Source organism: Triplophysa dalaica, chromosome 7 (genome assembly GCF_015846415.1).
Source record: "Triplophysa dalaica isolate WHDGS20190420 chromosome 7, ASM1584641v1, whole genome shotgun sequence".
NCBI classification, from domain to species: Eukaryota; Metazoa; Chordata; class Actinopteri; order Cypriniformes; family Nemacheilidae; genus Triplophysa; species Triplophysa dalaica.
In genome coordinates this window covers 6,941,470-6,963,639 of record NC_079548.1, presented here as the reverse complement: position 1 = coordinate 6,963,639, position 22,170 = coordinate 6,941,470, and the positions used below count along the sequence as shown (strand labels likewise).

General features: G+C 38.6%; 1 protein-coding gene across 6 annotated transcripts in view; it reads left to right on the top strand.

The window, feature by feature from the left end:
• mrtfaa (myocardin related transcription factor Aa) overlaps positions 1-22,170 on the top strand; it is a 30,747-nt gene that overhangs the window by 6,042 nt on the left and 2,535 nt on the right. For 3 of the 6 annotated variants that reach the window (XM_056753050.1, XM_056753051.1, XM_056753052.1), the window contains exons 3-18: positions 111-310; positions 6,826-6,891; positions 13,344-13,399; positions 13,509-13,584; positions 14,272-14,433; positions 16,349-16,509; positions 17,019-17,126; positions 18,304-18,557; positions 18,699-18,861; positions 18,991-19,383; positions 19,635-20,192; positions 20,279-20,479; positions 20,559-20,675; positions 20,954-21,103; positions 21,782-21,868; positions 22,054-22,111. In XM_056753050.1, coding sequence (XP_056609028.1) covers positions 139-310; positions 6,826-6,891; positions 13,344-13,399; positions 13,509-13,584; positions 14,272-14,433; positions 16,349-16,509; positions 17,019-17,126; positions 18,304-18,557; positions 18,699-18,861; positions 18,991-19,383; positions 19,635-20,192; positions 20,279-20,479; positions 20,559-20,675; positions 20,954-21,103; positions 21,782-21,868; positions 22,054-22,111 — 2,782 coding nt within the window. In that variant the 5' untranslated portion in view covers positions 111-138. Of the gene's footprint in view, positions 1-110; positions 311-5,819; positions 6,278-6,825; positions 6,892-13,343; positions 13,400-13,508; positions 13,585-14,271; positions 14,434-16,348; positions 16,510-17,018; positions 17,127-18,303; positions 18,558-18,698; positions 18,862-18,990; positions 19,384-19,634; positions 20,193-20,278; positions 20,480-20,558; positions 20,676-20,953; positions 21,104-21,781; positions 21,869-22,053; positions 22,112-22,170 lie in introns of those variants that run through there. The other 3 variants (XM_056753053.1, XM_056753055.1, XM_056753054.1) reach the window with 3 other exon arrangements.

Sequence of the window (22,170 nt, the reverse complement as noted above, 5' to 3'; positions counted from 1 at the left end):
ATCCTTTCATATTTCCTGAAAAACATCACCTTGTCCTGTTTAAGACACACTTTGCCAAACAAAGATGAGGTTAACAGAAATAATAATTTGTTCTCTCTTCTCCCCCTCAGGATTGTTTATTTTCCTCTGTCTTTAACCATGGCGACAGTGGATGGCCTATTAGGGGACGAGTCAAGTTCGGCTTGCACCAGCTCTACCATAAACACAGGCTCCGCCTCCAGCCCCCAGAGTGAAGTTGTAACCTGTGTGCTACAAGAACTGTCTCTTCAGCCCGCCCCCAACTTGCTTCCTATTCATGAGAGGAAGAATGGTGAGATTCTATTAATCGTGTGTAAGAGATAAAACTGGAGCATTTTGAAGAATTTAGCATCTCATGACAAAATCTAAGTTGATAATCTTTACTTTGCCTCATTGCATGTACTTTTATGGCATGTAACCTCCCATTAGCTGATAATGCTTTCTAGTGTTATTTGCATGACCAAGTTAGCATCTTTTAATTTTTTTGTTCTGATCAGGAACTAATGTCTCAAAAAACCTGGACATTTACATTGTACATGTTTTAAATTTGGCATGTTCTTTGAACTCTACCGCCACTTAGTGCATGGTATTAGTATTGCAGTTTATTATGAAGGGCTATTAGAATGGCTGAGAGGAGTTAAGCTATATACCCACTCTTACTGTCATGTTAGTGAGTGAGTAGCTTTTTAGAAGATGCTTTCAACCAGCCATTAGCAGTAAAGCACATTGTTGAGGCTAATGGATTAGAGAGAATAAATTAATAATATGAATATTGAATAAACAATATTGAATCTAAGCTAGCAGCGATATTTGTAGCATTACACATCCATTGTAGCATTATGTACTGCATAACATGGACAAACAAGAATCCTGAATGACTTTAAAAATCTTATATTATGCACGTGGCTTAAATTCAAAATCTAAAACTTTGGGTCACAAGACACGGAAGACTCTCTCAGACGTCTGCATTATTGCAAAACTAGTAATCAAGTACCCTTCTATCCGGTCGTTTTCAGAAGTTCTAAGTTTGTCTATATGTACACGCATCTAATTGCACTATTTCTCTCCTCCACAAACGCTTTGCAGCTTCACACTTCCACGTGTTAAACAGAACCAACTCCGCTCGCGTTTGCTAAAAACGTCTCTCTGAAACACCTGCTGAACGGGGGGATTTTACACCTGATCGCGAGGATCTTTTATTTCGGCTGTCAGACTCATATCAGACACTTTCTGTAGACTCAGCACACAGCAATTATGATGTTGGTTGTTCTGTTGCCAGGAAGTCAAACCATTTTCAGGAAGTGGTGTTTCTGAGATTTTATTTCATGTGTAGTTTTTTAAAACACTTTTTTCACAGCAAGTGTTTTGTGCTGCCAGTACCGAGAGGTCAGCGAGTGTAGAGTGGGCCGCTTAATAAAACACGCACCACTCAGCAGAAGTGTGTGTGTGTGGGTTGAGTGTGTGAGTGACTGAAGGAACAGCTGCAGTCAGTTGCTCAGACACACACTCGCGCACACACCCTCCGGATGGCTCTTAGTCTCAATTCTACCACCGCAACAGCAAGAGCTCTGGATCTTTGATGTTTTTTTCACGTCAGATTTTCTCCCATCTTATTTCTAATTTATTTCTCTTCCACCGTCTTGTGCGCATTTCTTTCTTTCATTTGGATGCGTGCGAACCGACGTGCAGAAGCTCTGGGTCGTCTTGGACTTTGAATGACTGAAGTACACACAATATGAAAGGCAGTTACAGGTTGGGACTTTGAGACTGGCTGAATAGCGTTTCCAAGTTAAAAACGTGAAGATCCTACGTAGGAAAAACACTGAGGTGCGTCGTTTTGCAGCCGAAAGATTTATTTACCTTCAAAACCCGATCGACATGCTGGACATCAGCTCGTGCCTTCACATTGGCCCCGCCCCTTTTGGGTCTCCTCCAATCGGCCGTGGCGTGGAGGATCAGGCTGCCCGACTGGACCGTGCACGGCGTGCTTGCCTGAGTCTGAGAGAAGGTGTGGAGGCCTGTTGCATGCATGTGTTCAGACAAACACACACATTAGCGGTGTTTGTTGAATGGATCACTAATACTATTGCTTATACTTGAGGTTAGAGATATGAACCAAAACCATCAAACTTTGTGATTATTGAACTTGTTGAAATGACATGTGCTGTTGTTGTTCTGATGATCAGTCTTGCCTGGTTGATGATCAAATTCCCCATAAAATCCTATAGATTTATATTAAATGAGGAACACAAGCCTCATGACTTATTTTAGGTTTGTGTGATTCTATGTTCTGTGGTTGACATGAACCGGAAATCCTAAAACCTTTTATTCTAAATCAATGCTTTCCAAACTATGGCCTACAGCGGTGTTGTAGGCTTAAGGTCTTTACACACAGTCCGAAATTTTCGTATGCGCTTTTTCGTATTTGGCACTCATTTGTACGGTGTGTCTGACTTGAAAATTGAACCCAAATGTGATTGACACATTGTGAGGGCCGGTCGTTTTTATTTTTAACGTGCGATTTTTCTATTAAAAATATGGGTATCTCCTTACAACAAGGTGTTATTTGTTAACAGTAGTAAATGCATAAGCTGACAAATATGAAAAGACGCTGAAAACTAAATTGATCATTGTTAATGTTAATTAATGTCACACTTATTCAAGTTTGTTGGGGCATAATCTCAAGTTAAAAAACACAAATTTTTAAGTAACAGCTTATTTTAACATGAACTAAGATTAAAAATGCTTTGGAACTATTGTTCATTGTTAGTTCATGTTAGCTTATGCTTTAACTACTTGTTTACAAATAGCACCTCAGTGTAAAGTTATGAATTTTACTGCAATTTTTTTTATGTTGGACCTGCTACCCACATCAATGCAGTTTAATTGTAACAAAAACAATACATTTATCATTTAACATTCATTGGAATATGATATGCAAATGTTGCCGTAGTGTACATGAAAAAATACTGCAGTGTAATTATAGTATAGCTATTGTAAACTTAAAATGAATAAAAATTGCGGTTTACTATTGTAAATTCGTAAAAAGCTTACTATAGTTAAAGCTACAGTTTTTTTAATTTATGTGGGAAGACTAACCCTTACAAACAATATCTATTATACATTTTATTATAATATCATTTATATTATTATCTACCTGTATTTAATTAATAATTATTTTACGACCATGACAAAAAAAGAGGAAGGGCTTGGTGCTTTCAATAAGTTTTAGGGGGCCTTAGCCCTCTGAAATTTAGGAAGCTATATCCTAGATCAAGTGTAAGCTCATGCACATACTGTACTTTAACTACAGATTTAGGTTACTTGCAGGTTGCAATTGGAGACGTGAGGCATAATTTACATTGATATCCCCAGTAACTCACCAGGAGCACGGAGATCTTTTACAAAGATGAAATGTCAGGTACAGTATGACAGAGGATACATAGAACCAGGCTACAGAGCGATCGTACACCTAGTACATTGGGATAATTCCCAAAGTTTAATTGTGGGTGTTGACCATCAGGTTAAAGGTAAAACAAGGGATAACTTCTGATTACCATGGTTAAATGTGACTATGGTTTCGAACAATGTTTCTGTAAAAACTAACGAGAAATCTCATTTAGAAACAGAAATGAGAACTGATATAGTTTCTGAAGAAAGTGTGAGTGGTGTTTTTAAACAAAAACTTTCCACCATGATGCTGTGATATTGTGGGTGGACATTTCTACGCAAGGTGAGATTTTTGAGTGTTGCTATGTGTTTGCTAAGCTGTTCTGGGTGCAGTTAGACGGTCTGCCTCACCAGTTAGACGGTCTTACTCACCAGTCAAAAGAGCCTGCCCCCAACTTTGTATGCTTTTGTTTTCCCCGATTATGTATCATGTCCCCTCTCCTAATAGATTCAGGACATATCTAAAACATTTCTGACAAAATACCAGTTGCAACAGGTAGTTTTACTATAGTTAAAGGATATGACAGAAAAGAAAGTGCTGAGATGTAGACAAACCCTCAGCGTTGCGAGAGTCTTGAGTCGAGTTAGATTCAAGCCCGTGAAACCATTTATTTCCTGCCCTTCAGATCTCTGCTCCTGTCAACACGTTTACCACGACTGTGCGGATGATGTGTTTTGGCAGCATTCCGTGTTTTGCCATTTGCGGTGCGAGCTGCTGGAAGAACATAATCTGACACTGAAGAAAGATTCACACACTCCTTTCTGACAATTTCGCTCAACCGACCCAAGAACTTTAATTCTGATTAGGAGTCATTAGCCGCAGTTCACTTGCTTTGCAGTGGGTCAGACCCTCATTGTTGACTTTCAACACGTCTGTTAACGCTGTTGTTGCCTTTGAAGCCTTACACACACTACCTTTCTGGCTTCTAGATGTCATCTCTCCACAGGATCTTTATTTACCTCGAGCCAGATCGCTATTTAGTAGCCCAGCAGCTGTTGTGATGAGCTAATGGCAGATCACGATTAGCTCCGCGACAGGTGCAACACTGGCTCCGTTCCACATGACGTGCAGCAGGGCAACAGGTGTGGAAGGCCCTCTGATAATAAATATAACCGTACGGACCAGTTTAGGCCTCAACCACAACAGTCCGAACAGACTTTTTTTGGGATTAGAAGTGCTTGTGTACTATTTTGCACCATAAATGTATTTTATATGTTTTCCCATGTAGTCTTAGTTTTACCTGATTTTTGGTAGCGACAAAGAACTGTGGACAGCAGTTTAGAGTGAGAAGACGAATTATTTTAAACGAAATAATTTTTGATTAGGTTTCTATTATAAAGATAATTAAATACTAAATCCTTTCTAAAAAAATTGAATATGGTTTATATTTTTAAACATTGAAGGTCCAGTGTTTGGAATTTAGCGGCATCTAGTGGTGAGGTCACAAAATGCAACCAATGGCTCACTTCACCCATCCTCCCCTTTCGAAGCACTACGGCGGCTCACACAGAACTAAGATGTCGTCAGGTTTTTCTTATTTGCAGAAGGAGAAAAAGTATTTATGAAACGCGCTCTGTTTAGGGCTACTGTAGAAACAACATGGTGAATTTAATGCAATGTGCTGCAGGCTGCAAATCGTGCTGTAAACAAATACGAACAGAGCTAATGGGCATAAAACCCTCTCACTGCCTGCCTTTGAGGACGTGCAGTCTGCGCAGCCCGCTTTGTATAAAGAAGACGTTATAACTCTTGCATTGAATTTAACATCAAAATAACTGTGAAGATCGCGCTGTAAAAAGAGGACACGCAGTTTGCACAGACCCGACTAATTTTATAACTGTATAAATAACTGCCCATCTCGCGCTGTACTTAAATGTGTCTCTGCGCATCTTGAGCCACACACGACTTACTTTATAAAGCCACAAGGCGATGTCATCGTCCATTGCAACGTTTCGCTTTAGTCATAGTCCGATGCCCATTTGGTAGACATCGCCCAACCCTAGCATGTAGATAGGAATAGCTGATTCTAAGGTAATAAAAACATAACGCTTCATTATGTATGGTCTTTATACACCTCTGACACATAGTTTTGTGTATTGTATTGTATTTTTATCTATAGATCCTCCAAACTGGTATTGACAGGTATTTTCAGTGTACTTTACCAGGTCTTACAGGAGTTTCACTAAAATCTGCATTAAATGTTTACTCTGTGCCGCCACATGGTTAGACCATGCACATTTATCAAAATGTCAGATGCAAAACCACAGTGAAAGTTGATTCGCCTCATCACAGATTATTTATCTAAGAGAGAGTGTTCCTATCCCCCAACCCTTATAGTTGCATTTCTGTTACTTGAACTTGGGTTTGCTTTCATATAAATGTTTGATATCTCAAGAGATGCTTTGCGTTACTATCCACCAGAGATGTATGAAAGTCTATGAATTTATGTTCGCCGATTGTCTGAGAACTCATGTTTTTTCTCTTTGATTTGGAGACCATTTGATGGCTGCAACTCTTTGTCAACTGTGGATTAGCTCATTGCTTAAAATATTAACGCATTGACGTTTGCCACATTAAAAGTATAATTTTAACTTCAGCTCAAACTCACACTGTAATTGACAACCTCTTCCTGTGGTGAGCTTAGGAAACATCTCGCTCACTTGCTTCTGTTTTAAATGAAACAGGAAGAGGAAGTACATTTTACCATAGTCTCAACTCTCTACTCACTCACTGATAAGCTCACCGTCGGCTATCAGGAAGAGCTTGTCGGAGTGGAGAATGAAGGAGACACATCAAGCTGCAAAATGGGTACTTTACCAAGTCGTATATCTTCTTTCATTCTGTATTTTATTAAATTTAATTGGAATTTATTGTATTTCTTTGAATATGGGGAAACGCCTTAAAGTAATATCCTGAAACACAGCATATCATACAAATGGCATTGTTTCCTTATTTTAGATGTATTTCGAGAGATTTGGAAGGTATGCTTGAACAAGACGTGCCTTCTGGTGTGCTTTGCGTGCTATTACAGTATATGGAATTGTTCTACATCGTGTATTTGTGTAGTTCTTAGCAGGTACTTTTGAATTGGGTAGAATTGCTGATGTTGCAACTCGATGAACTGTCAGTCAATCTTTCTATTGATGCATATGTGCATCGATTAGTTATTTTGTGGTTCTTAATCTTAGTCACAATGGTACGTGAGTTGAAAATGAATTGGACTCTACGTATATAATGTCTAGTGTGTTAACTTTTCAACAAGTCAGATCAATTTGAATTGTGTTTTTAAACTTGTAAGATTTTCCTAGGTGATGACTGACTCCATATGCTTTCACACTTTATTATTTTTCCTCTAGTGCTTCAACTCAAACTTCAACGGAGGAGGACTCGAGAAGAACTGGTTAACCAGGGGATCATGCCACGTAAGAAATTTTGACACCTTACTACCACAAGTTAATATAAATCGTTATTTGGTTTTCAAGATCTGCGGGTAGCCATGTAGTCGAATTGTGCTGTGCTTTTTTAAGAAGTTTAACAAGTGTGATCTTCATCCTGGTGTGAACCCGGATGAAATCTTGATCTCTTGTGGTTCAGGTTGGCAGGTTTAGTTTCAGTCATCCTGCCGGTGATGCCGATTTGGTTTGGTAAATGTAAGATTGAGTCAAAGTCACTTCCTTTGCGAGTGGTTTTTCACTGAAATGCATCAAAGGTCGGATCATTCATAGCAAAACTAGACTTGTTTGGCTCAAACCGTCAGTTCACTGCCATTCTGATGGCTTTCAGCACTTGATTTTTGTCAAATACTTGTGTCTGCATCATGTGTGTTGGCTGGAGATGGATGATTCTGTTATTTTGGAAAATATTTGCTAAAGAAGAATTTCTGGATGACCTGAATGCTTAATGATGAGGTAACTGCGATCAACACCCACACGTGGAACATTTGAAGGTCCTTTTGAGGCGAAAACTACCAAATATCTCCACACGAATTGATGTAAGTGCCGCGCTGGTTCCCTCGACCGAAACCTACGCATTTTAGCCAAAGATGTTTGGAAGATCTTTAAAAATAAGCTCTGTGATTAACAAAGGTTTATGATGTTTACACGTTTTGTCTATCAAGATCTTCTTTACAACTGAACACAACATTGTTACTTTCGAAGCAGAAATACAATCGGGAAAAGTAAAAAGCTAACACGATGCTATAAACAGACTTCTTTTAAGGTCGCTTTATATCAACATCACCACCACCAAGCCTACGACAACTCTTTCAAACTTTATTAAAAATATGTTCCATGATAAGTCATTACTCCGTGAATGAATCCGCATCTACATTTTGAGGGATTTGATACATTATTTCTAAGCTTTATATGAGTGATGACGTCTAATGTCCTCGCAAAGGAAGTAGTCGCTTTTAGCAACTTGTTAGCAACCGCCACTTTTTAGACACAATAAGACTCAAAAAATACCAAGCGGGTTATAATTGGTTTTTTATTTCATAGAATTATACGTGAAAATATTTCGAGGTTTTGTTTACCACAGCCCTTATTTTGGGGCGATTTACCAAAACTAAATAAAAAAACCTATAGACTTTGGAGCGATGGAACCGGAAGTCATGGTTTTCGCTTCATGGTTTTCCATACAAAAATCTCTAAGCCTCTCTATAACTCATAATATTATTTTGCGGTAAAATATACTTGCATGAATGAATCTCCTTATTTAAGTTCATTACAAAGCATATCCAAACATCGTGGCTGCTGGTCATCTTTGGTAATCAAGATGTTTATGCAAACAGAAATTTAAACATGCTGCTTAATTTGGTTGATGCATATCGGACAGCTATAATTTGTTATTTCTGCAGATCCGTCCTGCTCAGCTTTGAGGAAGTGCTAGAGTGGTTGACAAGTTTAGCTCTGCGAGACATCACAGTCACTTCACTATAGATCAGTAGTCTCTTTAAGGCACTCGTGTTACATGCAGTTTACACACCACTGAAACAATTGTGCTAAATTTGTCTCCGGCAAGATGTACAGTTAAAAAGAAACTTCAGGCGCTTAAACGATCAAATTTAAGTGATTCTATTAAAAGCCTTGGAGGAAATTTTACAGGCTGCTTCATGGAGCCATTATGGGCTAATGTACTGTACGCCATTAGTGCTAATGCAACGCCAAAAGGCTTTCATATTAGAACACAGGGAACTATTTGTGGCAGTGGTGGCCGGCATTGTTAAGTCAAGGGATCCACAGGTTCTTAAGGTGATAATCTTTTTGCATTTTGCTTCCTGTGGTAACCATGACAACTGTTACACAGTACTCCAACACATTAGGCATACAGAAACATTTAGTTGAAATCTGGTGATGAATTACTATCCATACAAGTCAAATGATCAGACTGTTGTGATGCTTAAAGCTATAGAATAAATCAGATTCACATCTGAATTCTTAGTAGACAAAAAATTATTCAAAATGCTTTGATGACCTTGAATAAACTTAAAGGAATAGTTTACCCAAAACATTTTAATTCTGTAATCATTTTCTCACCCTTAAGTTTTTCCAGATCTGTATACATTTCTTTGTTATGGTTAATACAAAGAAAGATATTTGGAAGAATACTTTGAACCAAGCAGTTCTTGGCCACCCTTGACTACGATAGTATGGAAAATCGCCTGTTCTGGGGCGCTTTTGACTTTCGTTGAAATTTTTCCTGCTATGGTTGTGAATGGGGGCCAAGAACTGTTTGTTTACAAGCATTCTTCCAAATATCTTTCTCTATGTTTGTATTATGTATTAAACATTACCATGCCAAAAGGCGTTTCAAAAGCTAAATCACCAAAAGGCATGTTAAGAAATCGCATAGAAATTAAAGACAGCAAAGCAGAAGTAGAGAGTTCAAACAAGGACGCTTCTTTTTAGAAAGTTTATGTCATGATTCAGATTGGTCCCATAATATGTGCTGATATCAGCATCTCGCCTGTCATGCTACATTGAACAACATTTTTTTTTAGAAAATTCTTAAAGATCTCGTATCACACGCAGTTTCTGCCAATCTCATATTAATCTTGAGTACCTAAATAGTAGTATTGCATATGTCCTATCTTCGAAGAGTATTTAGGTTGAACCAATTTATAAAAGAGAGAAACAGCTCTCTACGATTATTTCCGGAAATACACATGCTTCTAGAGTTGGGATAAGTGAGTGGGATGGAACAACAGCACGAGCAAGCAACACATCATAACATTAATCCCTTCTTGTTTTGTACATTATGAACGTACACGCCGATTGCCAACAAAACACAGACGTATGATTTAGTTTGACTTGCTGTGTGCAGTTCATGTCCGGCATCTTTTAGCACTGGTACCGGGCCATCTATCAGTTTCAAACGATCTCCAAATCCAAATCTTTCTTTTGCCTTACCATGGTTTTCCGGGAGAATGGCCAATAAATGGAATTGGATCCCTTTGACGACACAGGGATCCAGAATTATAAAAAAACTTTCCGAAATGAGATGGAGTGCTGGGGGAGTGTATCAACTTCAGAAATACTACATCATACGTCCAACTCCTTTTATAACAAGTTGACTATGTTATGCATGAGAAGCCAGCACGTTTAACAGTGTAAAGAAGTCAGACTGCGTGACATAGCATGATACCCGATCTTTATATGACAATTATGAAGAATTTCTTGATTGAGTCGATTCGATTTTTCTTATTTCTGGTGGATCTAATTTTTATTAGACAAACATGCTCGCTTGAATTAAACCTATTTTCTTAACGGGAGTGCATGACTGGCCATGCACTTGATTTGGGTTACACACACAAACCCAGTCGAGCAAGAGAACAGGTGATAAGTTGTGTGTTTAAATATACACCATGTTTCCCATTTTATCTCCAGACGAAGGTCACAGTTTTATATATCGAATCCAATTACTTTCTCATTGGTTTATTGGTAATAGTTACACACTTTGAGCAAACTAGATAGTGTACTCTTAAGAGGGAATATTGAAGGTGGTTTAGGTGAAAGGTGCATAAACCTTGAACCTTTTGGAGAAAGGCTTTTGCTAAATGACTAAATGTAAATGAGAACAGCACGACAACATATAACAGATATCAACCTTTAAAGCAGTTGTTCTCAAACTTTTTCATTGTATGGCACGCTTTGTGCATAGTTTATTGCTTTGCGGCCTCCCAAATAAAGACATATAATCTTAAATTTAGAATTTTAATTAAACCAAAAACATGTTCAGTTACACAATGCTGGAACATCCATAAATGGTGCTCTTATTTGCCTGATGTTTGACTATATAAAACTATGATCAATTTCAATATTTCATAAAATACCACAAAATCCGTGGACCCCGTGGATCCATGTTGGGGCCCACAACCCCCACTTTGAGAACCACTGCTTTAAAGCACTCTCACAATAACTGTCTGCATCTAAATATGCAACCAAACAGGAAGGAAAAATGTGCAAAACGGACCCGAACCTAAAATTTTGAAATGTAGCTGTATCTGCTTTTTTTAAATGTCCTTGAGTCCCATTTTCGCTTTTTTCCTTTCACTTCCTGTCGACTTGAATCCCCTTAGTCTCTTTATCTGTTGTTTTACATTTATAAAACGCCATTTCATTTACTTCTGCAAGTCTCTCAGTAACAGTATTTATACATTGTCAGCAATAATGTCAGTGAACTTTTCTCTGGAGCACCTGGTGTAGTACATCTCAAGATTTCACATGTGGAAGTTGATATAGCAGGTGGATGATTTAGACAAGGAAGGCCCATTCTGTTTAGAAGTAAAATCTTTAAACTTCTTAAACTTGTGTCATCAGCACATACCCAGAAAGGAAGCGTACAATTTAGATCTAGGGCCTGTGTCAGGTGCACATACGTGCGTTTGTGATTTCAAGCTCTGATTTTTTTACATGGATGTGGTCACAGGGACTTTTCTTTCAAATCCTGACTACATAAACTAAAACAACACAAAATTGAATGCAGCCTGAGGTCTCCACAGATATGTACTACTGAAGTGATGTATGGTTTCACAACACAAGTTTGCTTGTTTCTTTATTTCTTACATTTTTTTTAGGCTTGTCCACACCAAAATGAAATGTATGCTATAAACAAGGCTGTGAATGAAAATAATGGATTATGTATTTTGGCCCTGGGCACATTGTAAATGAACGATTATAAATGTACGATTATAATTTTGCATTATTACATATTATGTTGAATAGATCAAAAAAGTATTTAACTACTTAAACAAGAAACATTTAACCAGAGACAAATAGAGACATCAATACTGTAGTATTAGCCCAAAGTGTTATCATGGAGATGATAAAATGGAGAAAATAAGTCTTGGTTAAAGTAACAGTTCACCCAAAAATGAAAATTCTGTCGTCATTTACTCATCCTGAAGTTGTTCCAAACCCGTCTAAATTTCTTTGTTCTATTGATCATAAAAAAAGATAATATCTAATAATGTGGGAAACCAAAGAGTTTTGAGGCACCATTGACTACAATAGTAGTTTCATTTCCTACTTCTGTAGTCAATAGTACCCCAGAATAAAATTTCCTTACAGATATCTTCCTTTGTGTTCAGCAGAACAATGAGATTTATACAGGTTTGGAACAGTTTCAAGTTAAGTATATGAAAATGGAAGAGTGAAAATGACAAATTATTTTAATAAAATGTCAACTACATCGTATCGGGAAAATATGGGTTTCTCATTTAATATTCGTCTTACAGGAAATGAATTGCACTTATTGCCAAGCCTTCTTAAATTCTTCTCATGCAACATCTTTAATACATCTTTAATAATATCTCTTCAATAAGGGTGATGATTTACATTTTTTTAAGGTCGTACATGAATTTTAATCACTACTGAATATTACATTATGCATAACAGTATATAAACGCTGAAGTTTGCTCCGTATCAAAATGGCTGCTGGATGATGTGATGTAAGAGGGGGTGTGAGAGCGGAAAATTATGATGAGATGGTTCACACACACAAAGTGTTTTTATCACACAGATCTCACACACTTCTTCAGGCAGATGGCTTTGTTTTTGTGTTTGGCTGTTTACGGTTATGAGGCATATTTGGCTTTGGAGTGTGTGCGTGTGCAGCGATGTAAAAGGATACTCTGCTGTGGGCACAGAATGAACCAATATGACCCAAAAGCCTCCTTAGAAACAGACACATTCTCTTTAGCTTTTATAGACCTCTCTCTGTCTGTTTTTATTTGTTCCGTTTTAATTTCTTTCTGTTGTTTTTTTCGCTCTTTCATTGCTCATTTCCTTATGTTTTGGTTGGTAGTACAGTATAAATCTGTGCTCTTTTGCTTGTTATTCAGCAGCAGGAATTTTCTAGAATCTCAAGAGACATAGTGAATGAATGAATGATAACCAGCTTGAGGAAAGCCATGTTTCAGGGTGTATTAAATATGGAGCGAGCAACTCTACCTCAGATGTGTCTCGCACATTATTAAGTATTTTTAGATGCTTATGTGCAATGTGCAATAAATAGTAAAATGATGTCTGTGTATAATTCTTAGATATGTTGTCTCGGGTACTAGCCGTTTTTATAAGTAACTATTTCTTAGATTTTTCTTTTCCCATTAAACGTTGTTTCTCGCTTTTTTACTTGTCCTATTTCCCAAGTTTAAGCTTTTCTTCAGTAATATGAAAATAACATTTTCACCCGATCAGAAAAAGCTATGAAATGTATTTTTCACATTGACGTGTAAGTGTTTCCTGTAATCTGCTCTGCTTGAGCTATTTTTTGATTTCTCTCATTTACCAAAGAATGTTTTCCTTCGCACCTTTTTTAATAGAAATTTGTTACAGATTTTAATAGTTTTTTGTCTCAAATGTCTTTTGCTCTCCAGCACTGAAAAGTTCTGCTTCCTTTCACGAACAAAGACGAAGTTTAGAGCGAGCCAGGGTAAGATGTTCTCCGCTTTAGTTGTGTTTTAGTTGTGTTGTTATTCTCAATCCAAATAAAACTCTAGTCAAAACTTAAACTCTTTATTTCTCTTATATTAATTATTTAGACGGAGGACTACCTGAAGAGAAAGATTCGTTGCCGTCCAGAAAGATCAGAGCTGGTCAGGATGCATATTCTAGAAGGTGAGTGTTGCTGCTGGTTAGGACTATGTGTTATTTATTTCTGTATTTCCTTATTTATCATATACACTCACCTAAAGGATTATTAGGAACACCTGTTCAATTTCTCATTAATGCAATTATGGTGGTGGTGTAATGGTGTGGGGGATGTTTTCTTTGCACACTTTAGTCCCCTTAGTGCCAATTGGGCATCGTTTAAATGCCACGGCCTACCTGAGCATTGTCTCTGACCATGTCCATCCCTTTATGACCACCATGTACCCATCCTCTGATGGCTACTTCCAGCAGGATAATGCACCATGTCACAAAGCTCGAATCATTTCAAATTGGTTTCTTGAACATGTCAATGAGTTCACTGTACTAAAATGGCCCCCACAGTCACCAGATCTCAACCCAATAGAGGATCTTTGGGATGTGGTGGAACCGGAGCTTCGTGCATCCCACAAATCTCCGTCAACTGCAAGATACTATCCTATCAATATGGGCCAACATTTCTAAAGAATGCTTTCAGTACCTTTTTGAATCAATGCCACGTAGAATTAAGGCAGTTCTGAAGGCGAAAGGGGGTCAAACACAGTATTAGTATGGTGTTCCTAATAATCCTTTAGGTGAGTGTATAATTAAATTTACACAAATGATCCTTGATCTTCTATAAGTGTGATAATAAGTCAATACACGGTCTATACACAGAGACATCAGCTGAACCCTCTCTTCAAGCCAAACAACTTCTTCTGAAGCGAGCCCGTCTGGCCGTTGACCTGAATGATAAAATCTCCCAGCGGCCCGGTCCAATGGAGCTCATTCACAAAAACATCCTCCCACTGCACAGCACCCTCAAACAAGCCATCATAGGTACCAGATTAAGGTCATACTACTGAACATAGATTTGTACCAAAAAGGGTTTGGATCCATAGTCTGCACTCAAAGATGAATGTCAGTGCATTAAATAAAACATTAAGGCAGGTTGTTTTTACTAAAACTGGGTTCACTGCACACCGCTGCAAAAGTTTAAGAAAATTCTGAAGAAGGTAAACTTTAAGGAATTCGTTTCACTTTGATATTCTCTCAACTAATGCCCATCTAAATCCCTTTATCTGTCCATCCCTCTCACGTCCATTTTCTTCTCACTTTTGTCTGTTCATTCACTGTTCCTGCCAGTGGACTGAAGCAAAGCTCCCTTTTAACGTTAATCTTAGTTGTAGCGATCATCTGATGCTCTCAGTCGTGACACTGAGGCTCAAATCTGCATTTATATTCTCTGCATTCAACACTTTCATGGATCCCTCTCTATTTTTCCTCACTTTGAAGTCACGCACGGGCAGACCAGAGCTCACTGTATGTGCGTGTTTATCTTCATATTTATATTCGGTGGCGTTCCTGCAGTGGTGCATGGGGTGCTGATCAAATGCAGAGTTATGGTGATGAGATTGGTATGCGTCAAACATGAAGTTTAATTAATTACAGGGGAATTTATATTTTTGTACGTATTCGCCACTTTATAGGGAGCTGAGATTATGAAATACTGCATTGCGTGATGCTGCGTGAACAGGAGTAAATAAAAATGTCTGTACAAGGCGACTTAAACTGTTCTTATCCTCCAAGAGGTTCATTAAGTGCACTGTAAGTCGCTTTGGATAAAAGCGTCTGCCAAATGACTAAATGTAAATGTAAATGTCATTAGAGACATAATGATTATGGGCATGATAACACTTTCCGAGCAAGCTTAAAATAAATAGAAATATCATACAGTCAAGGTTTAAGTGATAGTTCACCCAAAAATGAAAATTCCGTCATCTTTTAGTCACCATCTGGTCATTTTAATTCCGTATGACTTTCTTTCTTAGTAGTACAGAAGAAGATATTTTGAAGAATGTTGGTAACTGGCACCCTTTGACTTGCATTGGTTTTGTGTCCATACAATAGAAGTGAAAGTGTGCCGCCATGTTCGGTTACCAACTTGTTCAAAATATCTTCTTGTGTCTTCTGCCTAAGACAGAAAGCCAAAGAGGTCAAAAGTGACAAGAGGGTGAGTAAACTATAATAGTGTTTACATTTTTTGGTGAACTATCTCTTTAAAGATTTACTGTATGGTAACAAAGAATTACAGCGAAGATCAAATATTTTTTTACATTGTGTTGAATGTCGGTTATGAATGAGTTATTTACATATTTTTATACTCTTATATTATATAATGTCTTTTCTTTACATAAGTTGTAAATGAGTACGTTTTGGCACTTTTTTTAAGAAAAGTTTTTTATCTACAAAGTCAAATGAATGCAAAAACTTTATAGATCAGGATCTCAAAATTGATCAGGATGCAGATACAACCTTACTGTATAATTCCAAGGTGACAAAATAATGTTTACTTGTGTTTAAAGGTACAGATTTCTAGGAAATGTTAGTTTGACATTATTTGTAAATAATTATTATTAATTAATATTTGTAAAAAAATATTTTTGAGGTAAATGTCACTATAAGTCACTCTTTTAACAAAAATATATTTAAAAAATTGTGATAATTCGCCCCAAACGGCTTGTGCTGCAGTTATGAATCTTACCTCAAAATTAATTTTCTCAAAATAAATCTTGTCGACAATTGAACTGTAAATAAACAGGATTCTTTTTACAAGGACCATTTAGCAACCACATATCAATCACAAAAATGCAGTAAACACAACATAGCAACACCGTGGCATTGTAAAAAATCTGTCTTTGCATGGGTGAGTTTTCTTGTATTCATTTTATTCCCTATTCTCTCACAACATCAGATACAGAGTTTCCGAAAGTCGTTGCCGAGAGCTCTTCATTTGACGAGGAAAGCAGCGACGCCTTCTCACCTGAGCAAGTAGTCTGCCCGGACTCTTCTCCCGGCTCCGCCCACTTACCTTCACCACCTGAGATACTAGCCAGCGAAACCATACCCAAACAGGTGCGCACACACGCTCAACTTAAACCCACAGGTCCATGGCACATACTATGACATAACAATTATTCATTTTAAGTTAATGACTTTAGCCAGATGCAAATGGTTCTGTAATATGAAGACACTAGTGTAGTTCATGTTCACACATTCTGACCTTAATTCCTTTAGAAATACATGAATTGTCGCAGCTGCAGTTAATTCTTCTCAATGGTATTGAAGTAATAATCTATCATCAACATATTACACACATTCGCTTTGATGTTTCCGCCTGGCTGTTTATGCCCACTCAGCTCTCCAGAGTTGTGAATTATCCACAGCGGGCAAACCAGCTTCACCCGGCTCATTAAACTTCCACACACGCGCATACAGCGTGCAATCACACTACATCATCTCCACACATTTGTGTTTCAGTCCTTTAGTCACGTTTGGACACACATGCTCACTTTCTCGAAATGCAGTCATGCAAAGATAACGCAGTAGCTTGAGTTAATATGCTTCTCTATTTTTTCTCTTAGGTCACGCCCCCTCCTCCTCCGCCTCCACTGCTGAGCATAGCTGAACCTGCCCCTCACCAGAAGCTGGCCAATGGTGCGGGCCAGAAGCAAGCTTTTGCACTGCAAAAGGTGGCAGATTGTTTTGTGTCCATGTTCTTTATAAATGGCTATTGCAAATGTTCTGCCCTCAGTGAGGCTGTACTGGTTTAAAATATTCACATATTTCACATATTCATGTATTTAAAGGGGTTTGTTACACAAGGACTCACATTTTTGAGATTAACTGATGACTTGACTGATGTATTCTACAAACATATTCTAACTTTCGTCAAAGTTCCTTCCGATTCAAAAAGAGTTGTTTTTAAACTTGGCTGCAAAAATTTGACTTTGTAGCTTCATCGCATGACTGCCCACATTTACATGCCGCCCACATTTACTTACCAACCACATCTAGTCATGGTGACGTAAAAATAAGAAAGCTGGATAAGCTTTTATTCCTAAAAAGCAGAAGTTAATGATAACATGTGCAAATGTTTGGCAAAACTTTTCTCGCTGTGTTTAGTCTTTCTTGCTGTGCATGTCCTTCTGAAGATCTCAATGTTGAAATGAGCAGCTGAAATTTATTTTTAACAAGGTCGTCGTCTGGTCGATCATATCAGTCTTAACTCAACAGTGTGTTCAACACGGATTGTTTGTCAATCTGTTACAAAGTAGTGCAGGCAAAAAGGTGGTTAAAGAACGATAAAAAAAAGAAACAGTTTAAGCGCTTTAACGGCTAAAAGGAGTCAAAAACATATGATGTTATTCAGATTGTGATTGTATTAGTTATAGCTTAATTGTTTAAAGGACAACTAGCAACAAATGCAGTGCCTGGAACTAAAAGGGGAAATGTCACTCCGGGTAAAAAAATATGGTAGATCAGTGGTTCTCAAACTTTTTCGTTGTAAGGCCCCCTTTGTGTTAAGTGGATCGCTTTGCGGCCCCCCATATAAAGACGTATAATCTTAAACTTAGAATTTATATTAAACCAAAAATATGTTCAGTTTTACAATGCAGGAACATCAATTCTTTTGGTTGGTGGTGTCCTTTTTCTGATGTTGCATAAAATATTAAAATCTCATAAAATGCCATTCATCTCGGGGCCCCCCAGGGGCCACGGCCCCATTCTGCGAACCACTATACAAGGTGGATTGATGTATGATCTTTGTCTTTAAAATTCTGCATTCCCTGTTTTTGGTGGTTTCCATGTTTAACTAGCCTCTTGATGCAACATCAGTCTTGATCTCTCTCCCTCTTACTCCTTTAGGGTGGCAGTAAAGCGTCTGCTGAGCGTACTGTTCAGCGCACCAAGAAGGTGAGGGATAATAAGCCAAAGGTAAAGAAGCTGAAATACCATCAGTATGTTCCTCCGGATCAAAAAGCAGAGCGTGATCCTCCACCTCTGCTGGACTCATCATACGCCAAACTCCTCTGTCAGCAGCAACTATTCCTTCAACTGCAGATCATCAACCAACAGCAGCAAAACTACAACTACCACACCATACTGCCGGCACCGCCCAAGTAAGACACGCCTCTAGATATGTGTTCACCAGCTAATTCATTACAAAATTTCATATAATACAATAGAAAGTCATGAGAGTTGAGTAAGGTTGAGTAAATGAAAATTAACTAATTTTTATTGATTTATGTTTATACATAAAGGCCTCCAGCTGATCAACAGCCTGCCTCATCCAATGGCTCTTCACCATCCAAGAATGCCCCGCCCTCTCATTTATCATCCACTAATTCTGCTGCTCCGCATTACCAGATAACATCAAACTTAGTTAAAATTGGGTCTCTTCCTCCCAACCTGGATGAGCTAAAGGTAACAAAATCTCCCGCTGCACTTGTAGAACAATGATTCTTTATTCCGTGTCTGATTATTGCTGGGATTTTTTGTAAATGAAGAAAACGCACTGTTCATTATTGATGTCATTCTCCGCATTTCCTGTAGGTGGCAGAGCTGAAGCAGGAGCTTAAACTGCGTGGCTTGACTGTATCAGGAACCAAAAACGACCTCATCGAACGGTTGAAGAACTTTCATGAACAGATCAGTGGAAGTATGCCAACATCTAAGAACCACACAATGCCACAGCAACCCCCAGACTCAGCCCCTGCAGTGGGAGGGGCTTCTTCCCCTAACCAATCAACAGACAGCAACGTAGCGGTCACTTCCCTCCCATTTGCCACTGTGGAAAGGGGCGGGGCTAAGACGACAACACCACAGAGCATGCAGTTTGGCAGCACTAGCTCCTCCCCTCCAGTTTCCCCCACCCACTCTGAGCGCTCATTGGCCGGGATGAGCCCAGATGAAATGAGCTATAATGGGGATGCTTTTGGAGAAATTGTAAGTGCCTTGTTTTTTTGTTCAGGACTTAAACTCTTGCTCTTCCCTCAGGGAAGTTCCTTGAAACGTTAGGCCATTTTATGTTTACTTTTTTTTATTGTAGGTACAAAATGAAGTTCATTATGTTGCCACAGGGAATGACGGAAATGTACTTTTCTTGTTTAGAAAATGTCAGAATTTAAAAGGCGGCAGAACATAAACCATGAGCCAGATAGAAATGGGTTGCTACTGAAAATCTTTGTTCCTTTCAGGTGACGTCTCCTCTTACCCAGCTAACCTTGCAGCCCTCTTCCCCTTTCACCACAACCGTCCACATTAAAGATGAGCACGAAAGCCAAGTGCCTGTGACCTGCTGTCTGGGGTCCCAGCCTACAGCGCCCCCTATGAACAAGGACCAGATGCTGCAGGAGAAAGACCGGCACATTCAGGAGCTCACACGCATGCTGTTGCAGAAGCAGCAGCTGGTGGAGACTCTGCGCTCGCAGCTGGAGGGCAAACGCGTGGGTGTGCCCGTCCGAGTGAAAGAGGAACCTGCTGGTGTCACTATGGAGACGGTCACCGTGAAAAAGGAGGTCATAGAGGTGCAGGAGGAGAGTGAGATGGTGACAGAGCCTTGGGTGTTCCCACAGGCCGGGCAGACGCAGATGCTGCAGCAGAGGATGCAGACAGCTGTGGAACTAGATCAGGAGCGGCAGCAGCAGCTTGTATTGCAACAGAATCAACGGAACCTGCAGCAACAAGTGCATCAGAGGAAGAGGAAAACACAGAAACACAGCGTGATGCAAGCCAAGCCAACTCTACAGAAACAAGTCAGTCTTTCCACAGTGTTGTTGAATGCAGTATTTGCTTAAATACGGGATGTGTTGGAGGGTTTGCTAACCCTTTTTTTTTTAAGCAGGTGTCTCAGTCGGACACGAACCAGCAGTCAAGTCCCGTTTCTTCATTGACTTTGGATATACTCAAATCTAACTCCGCCCCCACAATTGTGACTGACAGCAATGGCAACCAATTCCTGCTAACATTGTCAAATCAAAACGCAGAGGCACCTGCCAGAGTCCACCTCAGTGGCAAAACAACCAATGATATCACGCTTCAGGTAAGATTTGTTTTTACATTCAGTCAGAATTTACAGTATAACATTTTGATGCAATGACTGAAATTGATGTCATTTTCAGAGACTACAGTCCACACCCAACAGGCCACCGAGCCGGTCAGTCGCTGAATTGACCAACAATAATAACCAATCTAAAGAGCCCGTACAAACCGTCATTTTGAAGCAGCCAATCAAAAAGGTTTGTCCAGGACCGCTGTTTGTGTGGTATTCACAGTAAGATGTTCTATAGTAGAATATATAGAAAATGGCCGCCTTTCTTCAATACAGTATAAATGAATGATATGTATAAATAGTCATTAGTTGCTTGTCATTGAAAACGATTATGAGGCTTTTAAACCCGCTTATTAAACGCTAATTGCTAATCACTGTCAGTGAACCTCAGATGAGAACTGTAGGCATCAGCTGTTAGACTATTAGCATGGAGACTAATTGAGACGCATGGTTTTACTTTCACAGGCGCTAAAGCCGGCACTTAAAGTGTCGAACAATTACAAAAAGTCAAACTCTGCATCCATCTCAACCCCAGCCAACCATCAAAATTTCTTCTCTTCAGTGGATGCGGTGAGCAACACGAGTCCTGTACCTTCATCTCCTAACAACAGTAACGTAAGGGTCTTCAAGGGTTCATACATATAGCTCTCTTCTTTTAGAAGAATACTAGGTAGTGTAATAATATAAAATGTATAATAAATATATTTTATATTATATGTTTTATGTGTCAAATAATATTAGTTACACACTTAAAATCCAAAGTTGTATCTAGTACCATTAGTTAATGTACAGTGAACTAACATCAGCACTCGATGAACTCAAAATGTAATATGTTATGCTTTAACTAATCTTACATTTCACCTGTAAAGTTTGACCTTGGTTTATTTTCAGGATGTTGTTTCAAAACTATGTAGGCAACAGACAGCAGTTAGGTTTCAGAACAGAGCATATACTTCAAGCTTAAATCTTTCTTCTACCCAGCGAGATTCTTTTCTACACCTTAATAACAAAATCTGTCATACAAGACAGGAATTTTAATAAGAACCACTGTTGAGTTTTGTCTATGCTGCTTTATGGCACAGATTTTATTACCAGAGCGCAGATTTGTACGCCTATAAATATAAAAAGAGCTGAGCATGTTTGTGGTAACATCTGAAGACCTTTCCACGTTTGTCTTTAAATCATTCTGGTTGTTTAGTAGCACTCTTCATGTTTTCAAGCATGTTTTATCATTTCATTCTGTCTGTCTGCCCAAACTCACTCTTTTAATACTCTTCCATCTCTGTCTGTCAGGAGAAAATGTGTCTAAGTTTGGACCAGCGGGCTTTGCTCTCATCTCCAACCTCATACTTGTGTTCTTCCACTGCTCTTGGTCACCAGGTAGTGTCTTGTTTTCTAAAATTTACATGAATTTGTCCATCATGTTTTCATTTTGTTTTGATTTGGCATCATTTTCATGCAATTTGTTTTCCTAGATAATGAAATTATGAAGTTTTTTTAATTTCTGGAATTTTTTGTGATCGACAGTTCTTCGTATTAGTCTTATGATGTTGATGTTTTTGCAGGAAAATGGCTGTAATCGGCATGGCGATGACTTGTTTGACATCCTAATTCAACGTGGAGGTAATTTTCTTGCTTTACTAATTTATTTGTCTTTTTTATTCCTATTTTGGTCACATGGC